At 43.9% G+C, this 13,081-nt stretch overlaps 1 protein-coding gene and 1 pseudogene across 9 annotated transcripts in view; both read left to right on the forward strand.

Annotated features, from left to right (window-relative positions):
- Positions 1-791, forward strand: part of TDP1 (tyrosyl-DNA phosphodiesterase 1) — a 90,719-nt gene extending 89,928 nt beyond the window's left edge. For all 9 annotated transcript variants that reach the window (XM_025444097.3, XM_025444091.3, XM_025444098.3 and 6 more), the window contains one exon: positions 441-791. In XM_025444097.3, coding sequence (XP_025299882.1) covers positions 441-531 — 91 coding nt within the window. In that variant the 3' untranslated portion in view covers positions 532-791. The remainder of the gene's footprint in view (positions 1-440) is intronic.
- Positions 792-931: 140 nt separating this feature from the next.
- On the forward strand, positions 932-12,808 carry LOC118355468 (calcyclin-binding protein-like; annotated as a pseudogene).
- The last annotated feature ends 273 nt before the right edge of the window (positions 12,809-13,081 follow it).

Genomic DNA, 13,081 nt, shown 5'->3' on the forward strand with positions numbered 1-13,081 from the left:
TGGCAACTCAGGATGTAAGGCCTGGTTCCTGCTGGCCTGCTTCCATGTTTTACTTGCCCATGTCTCAGCGTGAACCTTTGTCAATAGCTACTGTTTGAAATGGCCAGATGTCTGGAGTGGGTTCAGAAAAGGTTTTAACAGGCACCTGGTGCAATTCAGCATCTGACTCTTGGTTTTGGCTCGCGTCATGATCTCAGATCATGAGATTGAGCCACATGTTGGGCTCTGGGCTCAGTGCAGAGGCAGCTTGAGGTTCATTCTCTCCCTCCCCTGTGCACATGCGCATGCTCGCATGTCCTAAAACTTTAGATAAGTGGGGGGTTAACAATTTGTAGACTCCCAACACATGGGTGGTTTTATCCTATCGGGTAAGTGAATTTTTTGTAATCCTGTTTGAATAAGTACTATATAATGTGGTTTATCTGTCTTTTTCCCCCCAGATCGGCCATGGATTTGGAACATTCCTTATACCAAAGCACCAGATACACATGGGAACATGTGGGTTCCCTCCTGAGAATCTTAAAACACTGAAATTTAGGTGTAAGACGTCGTGCCCCAAGTATTATATTCTTATTTGTACTGGATGTTCACCCTTACAGTTTTATCTACACCCCTAACAAAACTCTGCATAGGTCACTCTTGTGAACTTGGATGTTCCTTTTACTTTGGTCATTAACAGTGTCACTAAAAAATATATTTTCTTAGTTCACCTTTTTAAGCTTTGGAATGAAAGCTATCCGATTTGATAATGTTAAGAGAATATAATAGCCATAAAATCATTCTCACAGTGATGTGGAATCTCACGATGGTGTCTGCTCTTCCAAAGTGAAGATTGTGCGTATGTGCCCCATCAGGAGAGGTGCTCTTAAACTGAACCTCGTCAGAGAAGGAACATGGTCATTTGCTCCTCACCCAGCCCTCTGAGCATGTCTCGGGGTTGCTGGCCCTGAGTGTGCAGGTGTTCCTAGCCTCTGTCACTGCAGGGTCGGTGTGGCTACCCTTCAGACACACCCAATCCCACTGCCTCTCATTGTCCTGCAGCCTCATGAGACTTTTCATCCTGGTGCCGTGCTGGCTGCCTCTCTACTTACAGGTGGGTCCCACTGGACCGGGCCACTTGCCAGTTGCTCACCCATTTCCAAGTGGATGGGTGTCTCTTTCATCCCTGTGAATTTCCAGAAAAGACAGCTCACAGAACCATAGAAAAGCACAAGTATTTTACTTGGAAGAAACCCTGAGAAGTGACCTAATTTGCTGCCTTCAGTTCACAAGTAAGTAAACTTGAGTCCTCCAAAGGTTCAGGATGTCCCCCACATCACAGCTGGTTTGGGTCAGAGCTATGAGTGTCTCCACTTTATGTATGTATGTCCTTCATACTTAGCAATCAAGTTCTCCTAAAATGATGTCGACTTTTCTACATGAGGCTGATTTCCAGTTTGTCTCCAGCCTCTTGATCTTACAACTTCAAAGAGTCTTGGATATTAATTTTGAAAGATTTTTGAAGATAGCTTTTCAGACTGTTCCTCAGAGGCCTGTGATTTTCACCTTAGGACCTGGCAGGGCAGGGGCCCTGTCAGAAGTCTGGGAAGGCAGCTGCGGGTCTTCCACCCTCCTCCTGTCCCAGACCTAGTCTATATTTTGGGATCCTGTAGAGGATATTATCTGGGATTGAGTATGTGTGTGTGCACGCATACACACTGCTTTAAAAATTTGAGAAACCACTGAATTATTCATCTTCCCTGTGTAATGAACCTGGGTAAACTAAGGCTGACACCTTTTCTGACCCTGCCTTCCCCAGAACCTGTAAATCCTCTGTCATATGAGCCAGGAAGGCAGTGAGAAGGTGGTGCCCAGGGCTGGCCCAGAGGAGGTGCCCGGCAGTCTGTGTCTCCAAAGGCCTGACAGCAGACCCCAGATTCTCACCAGCATGCTGATCCCATCCTGGGCAGGGGTAGGGCAGCATCAAGCAAGCGTCTCAGCAATGTGACCGTGACTGGGCTCTGCAGAATGGGTTCAACTAATCTGGGGGACACCAGCAGATGGACAGCAGTCACTGGGTGGAGCCGCTCACATGGGCACATTGCTCATCTTATCCACATCACTCCAAAGTGGGTTGGAGCTCAAAGCCGAAGTCAGACTGCCAGTTTGACTCACGACTCTGCTGCTTAGGGCTGTGCGACCTCAACCGTGTTACTTCCCTGTGCTTTGGTCCCCTCAACTGTAAAATGGGGGTGGTGGCAAGACTCCTTGCAGAGGTCTCTCCAGAGTGGTGAGTGAATGTGTGAAGATGCTCAGAGCTTGCCCGGCATGAGAACTGTATGCTGCTTGCTCCGACCCCTGCTATAGCTGATCCATTACGATTATCCTCATTTCCTGAGAAGGAAATCTGGATGCAGAAAGGTAAAGTGCTTGTGCAAGGTCATGCTTCTAGAAAGTGCTCTCACTGTGTTTGAACCCAGGTCTGGCAACATCTAAGCAAGGCCTGTTTGCTGCCAGGTGGCCCAAGCTCCCAGGCAGTGTGGTATCTGAGAGGGACAGTTTTACCCCCCAGTGTGCAGTGGACAGATGCTTATGTAGACTACAGAATCGGGCTTGGGTGTTACAGCACTGTCAGATTACAGATTACAGTCACAGCTTTTAAATGCTCATTTTCTGTACTCCTCACAGACCAGCCTTGGTCCATGGACCATACTTTAGCATTCCCCCATACCCAGTGGGGACCCAAAAAGGCCCCCATAATAGATAACTTACCTGGAAGCAGACAAGTTCTATAGAAGGGGTGGATAAGGGGTATCAAGGTACCGTTAGGGGAAGACATGCTCAAGGGTTATGCACTCAGTGGATGTCCAGACTCATCTGCTAACAGCAGCCTCCTGTGCCCCTTACCCTGGTCTGCATGTCTCAGCGGTTTAGTGCCTGCTTGGCCCCCAGGGCATGATCCTGGAGTCCCAGGATCAAGTCCCACATTGGGCTCCCTGCATTGAGCCTGCTTCTCTTTCTGCCTGTGTTTCTGCCTCTCTCTCGAATAAATAAATAAACATTCTTTAAAAAGAAAAAACCATGCCCCAAGAATAATCAACATGGGAACACAAAAAGCAAGCAGATCTACCCAATCTGGTCTTTAAAAAAAAAAAAAAAATGGGACTGAATTACCCAAAGTGCTATTTAAAAAAAAAAAAAAAAAAATCAAACATTCATGTTAATGTTTGAGGAAATTGCTTCCATTCTCAAACCCCATTCTCAGGTTGGGGTTTATGTTATTTCTCCCTGACTCAAGGAACACTCAGCTCCCTTGTGTCTACAGGTAGCTGCTGCCGCCCTTTATCCTCCCCCCACCCCTTTTAGATCTGGAAACACCGTCCAGGACTACCTGCTGAGGGCAAACATCCACATCAAGGGTACCTGGGTGGCTCAAGTTAAGCAGCTGCCTTCAGCTCAGGCCCTGGGATGGAGCCTGAGTTGGGCTCCCTGCTCAGCAAGAAGTCTGCTTCTCCCTCTGCCAGGCTCCCCCTACTTGTGTTCTTTCTCTCCCTGTCAAATCTTCTTTTTAAAAAAAATCCACATCAGAATTCAACTTCCTGCTTCTTCATAAACTTCTAATACAGGAGACTTCACGGCTGATGGAGTGTCTCTGCATATGGACAAAAAGAACCGCTGCCTTTTTGTGATAAGTTTTCCCTTGATCTTTAGAAAGCTTACCTAACGTTCTTTTACAGAGATGGACACATGGCCAGAAGTCTAAACAAGATTTTCATACTAGAAGATGCATTTCAACAGAATATTCTGAATGAGCGTTTAAGAGATGTAAAAGATTTTTAAGGCAGAAAATTGTCCCTTCGCATAGCAACTTAAGTCACTTGGCAGGAAGATTCCATGTCCCCTCCATCTCTCACATTCTCTTATGAAGAGAGGAATGGTCTTCCACCAGCTGCTTTTTGTGAGGTGAAGGAGAGAGAGGATTTTTAATTCTTTGATTCATTTATTTTAGAGAAACTTAAGCACTTGACTCCCTACTGAGCACAGAGCCTGATGCAGGGCTCCATCTCTGACCACAATCACAGCCTGAGCTGAAACCAAGAGTCAGACACTTAATATGACTAGGCCACCCAGGCACCCTTAAATTATTTTTTATCACACTTCTGGGAAAGGCTGCCTGGTTTTAACTATAGTTGATGCAAATCGGCCTTAAAATTCACTGATTTGGGAGGCTGTATTTTTCCACATAATATAATAGCCAGTGTTTCCTGAGCTCTTCCTACATCTCCAGCTCCTATGCTTAAGTGCTTTACATTTAATCCTCACATCAGCCTTCTGTTAAATAACATCCATAAGGTTCCATAGTGACCGTGAGCCCACCTTTGTTTCCTGGATTCTTGTGTAGAAGTTAAACAGTTCCTAATAGTAAGTTACTAATATGTGACTCCCAGTGCATATGGTTTCTGCATCTAATTTGGCATGCTGAAAATAATCTTGGATTTCACTTTGTTGCAGCTATTTTCCACATAAATTACTCTCTAGGTAAATGACTTACTAGTCCACGGTGAAACCATTTTTGGATGATCTAGATGTTTGATTCAAATCTTAGGACATTTTACTTTCTCATAACTGAAGAATCAGAGCTGTAACCAAACCCTTCCTTGAAAATCCTTGCTTTTGACAAATACCTCAAAGAAAAATGTTAGAAAGGCATTCTTTATTTACATCCATAAAATACAGTAATTGTATTGATAGATGAATGTAGATGAATGATGTTCATTATAATGACAAAGTATGACTGCAAAAGTGCAGGAACTCAATGACAGCTTAAATATTGTATAGGATTAAATCTAAAATTCTGTTGATAATGTGCTATCTTTACATGTATGCATAGATCGTATTATAAAACCAACAAATTTTCCAAGTTTAGGAACCCACTTTTCCAAGCAATATCCTGGATGAAAAAGTACTACAAACAAAACTACAATTTCTTCTTGCATTTTTAGCAGCTAGTAAGTTACAGGTCTTCGGTGGCTCTTACAGGTCTTAAGGGTAATGTGCAGCTATTTGCTCCTGGGAGATGCCAGCAGTGCCCACAACTAGTGCCCAGTGTGAAGGCAGGTGACCATCTCTGAGCCCAGACTCTCTACTGGTCCCTGAGTAATAACATTGACCAGCAAGTACAGAGCACTTCATGTATGCCAGATACTGTTTATGTGTTGTCTGTGTATTAACCAAATCTTCATCATAACCCAGTGCTCTTAGCCACTTTATAAATGGGGAAATGAAGGTTATTTGTCCGAAGTCACACGCTGGCAAGGGGCAGTACTGGGATTTGAACCCAGGCAGTACATGTGGCAGATGTTCCCAGGCTCCAGCAGGCCTCATATACAGGATATGTAATGGTAGCTACAAAACCAGGTACACATTCATCCCCTGTAACAGCAGATCATGTTTGGTATGCCCAAACCAGCTATGCATGCACAAAATCAACCACCAAATGCTGCATTTGTATGCGGGTCTGAGTCACTGGGTGATTAAAGCCCGAACCTGACCATGAAACTGGTTCCTCTCAAGTGAGAGCATGGATAGCTAAAAGCATGACCACATTAAGAATGTTCTCTTAACTTCCCTGACTGAAACCTGCTGTTCCCACAGACTTGATCTAAAGATTTTATTTTGTATTTATTCATGAGAGACGCAGAGGGAGAAGCAGGCTCCATGCAGGGAGCCTGATGTGGGACTCAATCCCGGGGCTCCAGGATCACGCCCTGGGCTGAAGGCAGCGCTAAAGCGCTGAGCCACCCAGGCCACCCACACAGACTTTATCTAAAACTGCAGAAGGGATTATGCCAAGTGTCAAAAGAGAAGGCAGCATAGAAAATGCTGGGGGGAGGAGGATATGAGGCAGCTCAGGAGATGAAAGAAGATTGCCTCGTGCAGTAACAGTAACGTAAGGAGGGGTAGCAGGCAGACACGGAGACCACGCAATGCTAAAGGCCACATCCGTACTTCAGAGTTCTCAGCAAGTCCATCTCAATGGATAATTGAATTGCTGTATCTCAAGTGCTTCCTGTGCTCTTAGGCCTACCAGAAGCCCTCTGAAACTAGTCTAACCAACCCTAATCAGTCTAAGGCACTGTTCCTTGGTCCCTGTGTAGCAAAGTTCTCAGAGCACTCCACTCTGAATAAGAACTGGAGTCTTTGATACACATAAAGAGAAGGGAAAGGCAAGGGGAAAATTGCAGCCATAGGGAATCTATTATAGGTATAATCAACCATATGTAATTATATGCATCACAGCATGGGGCAGACGATACCTCATCTGATAGGAAGGGTAAAATAAAATTCAAGGTCCTAACTAGCAAGTTTTCCTTTCCGGCTCCAAGGGCACAGTTGATGCCACTGCGCATGCCCTCGGTAGCTCTTTGCTCACAGGTGCTTTAGAAATTAACATGGTAGCTGAATGCAGATTTTGTTTTCAGATAATTGACATTACTAAAGTTTAAAGGCCCCTAAATATTTGTTATTCTGTACTTTATCAATATTTTTATGAAAGAATGCATTAGGATGCTTTTATAGCTACAGAAGCCAGATTAATTAGGCTTAAACACCAAAAGACTTTAACGGAGTCTAGCAAATGCTGGAGCCAGATAATTGTAATGTAACAGCCTCTCTCCAGATCTGGAATATCTGCTTTCAGGAATATGGAGATCATTCTCAAGCAAGCTTTCTCCACCTGGAGGCTGAAATACCCCCACACCCTTTCTCATCCCAGGATCCCACATTATTTCCAGGTAGTTATTTAAAACAAAAAAAATTTTTTTTCCCAATAGTTACAGCAAAAGTGCCCAGATACACTGGATGGGCCAGGTTGAGTCACATGTCCATCCCTGGTGCAAGCATGCCAGGTTAAGGGACTGCCCCCGGCGAGGGGTGCAGTTGTGGAGCTCACCAAAGACCAGTGGGAAATGCCTGATGGGCACTCCAGAGCAGGAAGTCTCTCTAGGTGAGGCACCAATAGCGTGCGTGCCAGGAGAACCTTTTAATGCCTCATCCTTCAATAGTGTGTGCAAGTGTGCAGATTTTATTTAAAAGCAAAAGTTAACCAAGAAGGAAAAATTTTAAGTCCAAGTTTCTCATAAATTTGCATAAATAAATCCTTGTAACCTGAGTTTTCTAAAAACTGCCGGTCAACATTTTAATGAATCATGAAATCAATTTAGGGAGTCAGGGCCAGCAGTTTTCAATGAAATCTAGTAGAAAATCTGAAAATATCTGTAGCACCAAGTGAAGTAATTTTTTCAATTTACACATTTATGAGTGCCTTTGGGGTAACAACATAAAATGTATTCTTTCCCCGGTTTGCTAGTTCTACCTCACTGAGTGGAGACAGTTCTGTGGATAAGGGCTTGAGGTTGACAAGGCTGAACCGTGACTCAGCTCCAAGCCACTCAGGACTCAGAATTGTCTGATCCTAGCTGTGCCATCCCCACCATGAGACCTTAGGCAAGTCATGTGATGCCTTTAAGTCTTCATTTTCTCATTTGTTAAGTGGGGCCTAATACCTATCCTTCCTGCCTCATACAATTGTTCTAGGAATAAAATGAAAGGGTGCTTTTAAACATTGGCAAGAATTCCATAAATCTAAGTTGTAATGACTCTCATTCTCAAAAGTGCTTGGGATTGGCAGTCCCCCTCTGGGGCACTCAGGATGGTAATTCAAATGCAGAAAATCAAGCCCACACCTTTGGAAAATTTAGCATTTTTCTATAAATATTGCTTCTAATTGACTAGAAACAAGTTACTTCTGGAAGATAGGTAGATTTGAGCCCTGGCAGCAGCAGGGGACTCCGTTTACAAGGAAATCTGCCTCCCTGGACCGTCTCTCAGACATTCTAAAGAACTCCATAGAACTGACGTGCAGACCTCCAGTCCTCTAAGTACCAGATCCACATTGCCTGCTGCCTGTTGGGTGAGACTGAGGAATCCTTGCTAATGTGACCCCAAAGGGTGAGTTGACACTTCATCCCTGGAGGAAATCCATTTTACAAATGGAAAAAAAAAAAAAAAAACAGGCTGCAGGAGGTATGGGAACCTGCCTAAGGTTGCATTCTTGAAGATCACATGAGCAAGCTCCTGCCTCCTGAACTCCTCTGCTACCAGAACAGGCTCAAGAGATGAGCATCTGTAATTGTGCTGAGATGGGCAAAATCTGCCTTTAGGTAGGAGAGTGGTCTCATTGAGCCACTCAACACCTTTCTGCCGACAGCCTGAACACTTCTGAAGAGCCCAGCCTGAGCCCTGGCTGCTCTTCGCCATTATTCTCTTCTCTGCTGGGTCACACTTGGCAGTGGACGGCTTCTCTCCCTGGTCTCTTAATTCCTATTCATGGAGTGGCACCCTGGCCCCCGCTCAAAGTGTAGAATTGGGTGGCCTTAAAAATAAGTTCAGGAGTGAGGAGAGGGGATTGGCTGCATGCGGGAATTTTGGGGGCAATAGAATGTTTCTATCACGATTACAAAACCCCTTGAGTTGATACACCAAATTGGTTAACTTTTCTTGTAAATTATAGCTCTAAGTTTATTTTTTAAAATTCAAAGAATGCACAGTCCAGCTACCCACTCATTGTGTGTAAATTTTACATTAAAAGAAGAAAACTAAATTGTTGAATTCTAGTTAATTATACATACGACCGAAGTAAGTTTAGGGAGAAGCAGTAACGGCTGTGGTTTATTCTGAATTGCATGGAAATAAGGTGTATCATTGGATAGAGTTATAGTAAAGTATAGGAAATTTTAACTGTACACTCCAGGCCACCACTTTAAAATTATTTTACCTTTGGTGTGTATGTTTGAAAATTTCATTTTATAATGTGGGAGAAACCAAATAACTTTAGGTTTCTGGCTGGGTCAAAGAGCTCCAGTTGAACCAACTCTTTCACAAATAAAAAATATAAGCTCTGGGAGAAAAGTCTTTAAAAACCAGCTACTGGAAGCAGGCAAAAACTGAACGGGAGTTGTCAACTGGAAGGAAGGCACCACATGAGGGGAGTTTCCTGATTTTGTTTCTGTGTCACCACTTTGGGCCTGAGGTCAGGTCTCCATCAGCACCATAAAACCTCCAGTGGAAATCTTTCTCGGCTTACTGGCTAGAAGATTGAGTACAGGGTTTGGAGCAGCCATGGTGTCTGAGCATGAAGAGGGAAAAAACCGAAAAGAGCCAAAGAGAGGATTTCCCAAATTCTGTATATAAATTCTGCCCAACAAAAAATAAAATAAATTCTGCCCAACTCTCTAGCTGACCTCTGAACTGTTCATGCACAGCTAAGGCAAAAATAACTGAACTAACTTAAGCTACTTCCTGGGGCACCTGGGTGGCTCAGCTGGTTAAGTGTCTGCCTTTGGCCCAGGTCAGGAGCTTGTGCTCCATGTCCAGTAAAATCTTTTAAAAAATTTAAGCTACTTCCCACTGCAGAGGAGACACTTTGCAGTTGAGTGCAGCCAGGTTAAACTGCCAATTTAATTTTTTTTAATATTTTCAGAGGAAAAGAACAATTCAGTTTCTACAACACATAAATTACATATCAGTTACAACATTTAGGATATAATCCAAAATTACCCAATATACAAATAAAGAGAAAGACATGGCTTGTTCTCAAAAGACAAGCAAAGGAAACCAAAAGAATCTCCAAAGAGTGTTTAATTAAAGCTAATAAAATTGTGTTCAAGAGTATAAAAAAAAATTAAGATTTTTATTAGAGAGTGACAGAGCACAGGATGGGGAGGGGCAGGGGGAGAAGCAGAGGACCCACTGTGTCCCATTCTGGGACACTGGGATCATGACCTGAGCCAAAGGCAGACGTTTAACTGAGCCACGCAGGTGCTCCCCCCACCAAATTCTTTTCTTTTTTTTAAAGATCTTATTCATGAGAGAGACAGAGAGGAGCAGAGGGAGAAACAGGCTCCCTGTGGGGAGCCTCATATGGGACTCAATCCCAGGACCCCGGGATCACGCCCTGGGCCAAAGGCAGACGCTAAACCACTGAGCCACCCAGGCATCCTAAATTCTTATTTTGAATAAAAAGCAAATCTCAGCAGAGTAGTAAAAATTCTTTTTAAAGAATTGAATGGCAATTTTAGAACTGAAAAATCTAATGCCTATGTATTCGGGGTGGGATGTGGACAGTTCTCCCTCCTCTGTATGCCTCCTGTACTCTCATGTGACCACCACACTAAACACACTTCTGGTCACCAGATGTGTGGGGTTTTTTGCCATGGCAAGCAATCCTGAGACCCCAGCTGGGTGTCCTACAATTTAAATTAACACAATCTGCCTGGAGATCGCGTCAGATCCCACAGGTAAAGGTCTCTCAAGACCTACCCCACCCCCCCCCACCCCCGGCCTTCAGGTGCCAGTTACAAGTCCAGGTTATCACCTGTGCTTCTGACCCATCTGCTATAAATCCGAGGTTCCCATTACCCCTCAGGTTTTATTAATTTCCAGGAGCAGCTCACAGAGCTCGGGGGAAACAGGACCAGTTGGTTAAAGCAATGATACAGACGAATGACCAGGCAAAGAAATATATGGGATGAGGTCTGGGAGGGTCCTGAGCGTAGGAGCATCTGTCCCCATGAGTTAGAGTGCATAACCCTTCCAGTGTGCATGTGTTCACCAACCTGGAAGCTCCTCAAATCCTGCACTTTTGAGGTTTAATGGAGGCTTCCTCACAGAGGCATGATCAATCATAAATTCCATTTCCAGCCTCCTCCCCTCTCTGGAGAATGAGGAGAAGGGGCTGAAAATTTCAAGTTTCTAATCATGGTTGGGTCTTTCTGGTAACCAGCCCCAATCCAGGAACCACCCCTCTGCCCCTCAACCCCAGAGTCACTCCAGTAGAACATAAGGTGTTCCTAGTACTACTGTTCCTAGTACTGTTACCACTTAGGAATTTACAAGGGTTTCAAGAGCTCTGTATCAGGAACTGGGGGCATGAACCAATATGTGTATTTTCTACTATCTCAATCTGAAATTAAAAGGCTTCAGTAGATGGGCTTAGTAGCAGACTGGAGATGACTGAGGAGTCAGGGAACTTGAAGGTAAACAGATAGAAATGATCCAATCCAAAACACTAAACACTGGAGATGGGGTGGGAATTCAAGGTTTAACATCTGTGTGATTGGGTAGCCTGGGTAGCTCAGCGGTTGAGTGTCTGCCTTTGGCTCAGAGTGATCCCAGGATCCAGGATCGAGTCCCACATCGGGTTCCCACGGGGAGCCTGCTTCTCCCTCTGCCTGTGTCTCTGCCTCTCTCTCTCTTTCTCTCATGAATAGATAAATCTTTAAAAAAAAAAAAAAAAAAAAGAAAAGAAAAGAAAAAGAAAACTGCGATTGGCCTCCTAGGAGATGAGTAAGTATGGGGCAGAGAAAATATTTAAAGAAATAATGGCTAAAAATGTGAGACATAAATTTACAGATATAAGCAACTCAGTGAATAAGCGACGGGGTAACACAAAGAAAACTCCACTGGTTGCCTCCTAGTCAAACTCCTGATGACCAAACTTAAAGACAAAAATCTTGAAAGCAGCTAGAGGGAACAGGAGCAATGATTTGAATGACTGCTGACCTCTCATCAGAAGACAGCACAAAAGGTCTTTCACATGCAAAGAAGAAAGGTCACCGCAGAAATCTATATCCACTGGAAACATCCTTCAAGAATGAAGATAACCACATTATCAGGTAAAAGAAAACTAAGAGAATTTGCAGATCTGTGCTGCCAGAAATGCTAAAGGAAAGGACATTCTTCATGCTGAAGGAAGAACTTACCAGAGAGAAGCTCAAATATTCAGGAAGGAAAGAAAGCTATCAGAAGGAGCAAATATCTGCACAAATATAAACGACTTTCTCTTAAGAAATCTATATAGCAGAGGTGGAGATGGGCCAGGCCTTGTGCCTGGTGGGTGTTCACAAAGGCTTGAGGTGCTGCAGTGGAGCAGGTGGGTCTTTGCCCCGGTGAGTGTGCTAGGTGCGTGGCTTCCTGTTCTTGGCTGGGGCCTTGCCTGACCCAGCCCTACCATGACTTCAGCTTTGGTACAGGCCTCATTTGCTCTGCTATGCTAGCCTGAGGACAGGAAGCTTCTTTAAATCAATGCCGACCGCAGAAACCGAGGGTCCGAGGGTCACTCTACTGCAGAGCGTGGTTGGAAGCTACAGAATCTAGAAGAGGTGAAGGTGCTGCTGGAAAAGACCACTCGAAAAGGCTAGCTGAAAACTCCAAGATTGAGACAGAAATTAAGAACATGATGCAGCAGAAATCACAGAAAGAAGCAGAACTTCTTGACAAAATCTGCTGTGTTTGCTCCCATCAGAACAGGATATACCGTAAAAATCAATAGTTAGGGATGGGATCTGTCAGATAAGGTAATACAGATTTTCACAAACAGCTGCAGTTCATCAGCTCCTCTCTGTACAGGTGCATTTCACAAAAGGGTCATTTGATCTTTTTGGTAAAGAATATAAATGAGAAGAGTTACTCCATGATTGTGAACCATCTCTTGAAACCCAGCTCTGTGGAAGGCAATTTGAAAAGAAGTCAGATACAGTTCTCACCTTATATAGAAAGAAAGCAGAAAACACACCGCGGAATTACCCAACTCAGGTTGAAAATGCCAAGAGAAAGAAAAGCCCTCCTATGACAATGAAACAGATCCTAGTGAGAGACTAATGCATGTTCTAAAGAAAATTTACGAAGATGGAGATGATGACATGAAGTGAACCATTAATAAAGCCTGGGTGCGATCAAGATAGAAGCCAAATGAGATACAGAATTTTGAGACTTTACAGTCATTTTGGGAACTGTGATGTGGAAAAATTGATGTTTCCAATAAGGAAACGTTGGTGAGCTGCACAGAGAAATGTGACAGGTAACTACTTACACAGCCTCCTTCTAAGTAAAGGCAGTGAATTCTCCCATTTCCTACTGGAGGATTTATTTAAATAAAATATGCCTATTAAACACTTCCCCCAAAGATGGTTTCCTTGGTAATCTGGGCATTTTGTTCAAGAAAGGATAATATACCTTCTTGTGTAAAAGGTGAAAAAGCAAC

The sequence above is a fragment of the Canis lupus genome, chromosome 8, assembly GCF_003254725.2.
Source record: "Canis lupus dingo isolate Sandy chromosome 8, ASM325472v2, whole genome shotgun sequence".
Classification (NCBI taxonomy): Eukaryota; Metazoa; Chordata; class Mammalia; order Carnivora; family Canidae; genus Canis; species Canis lupus.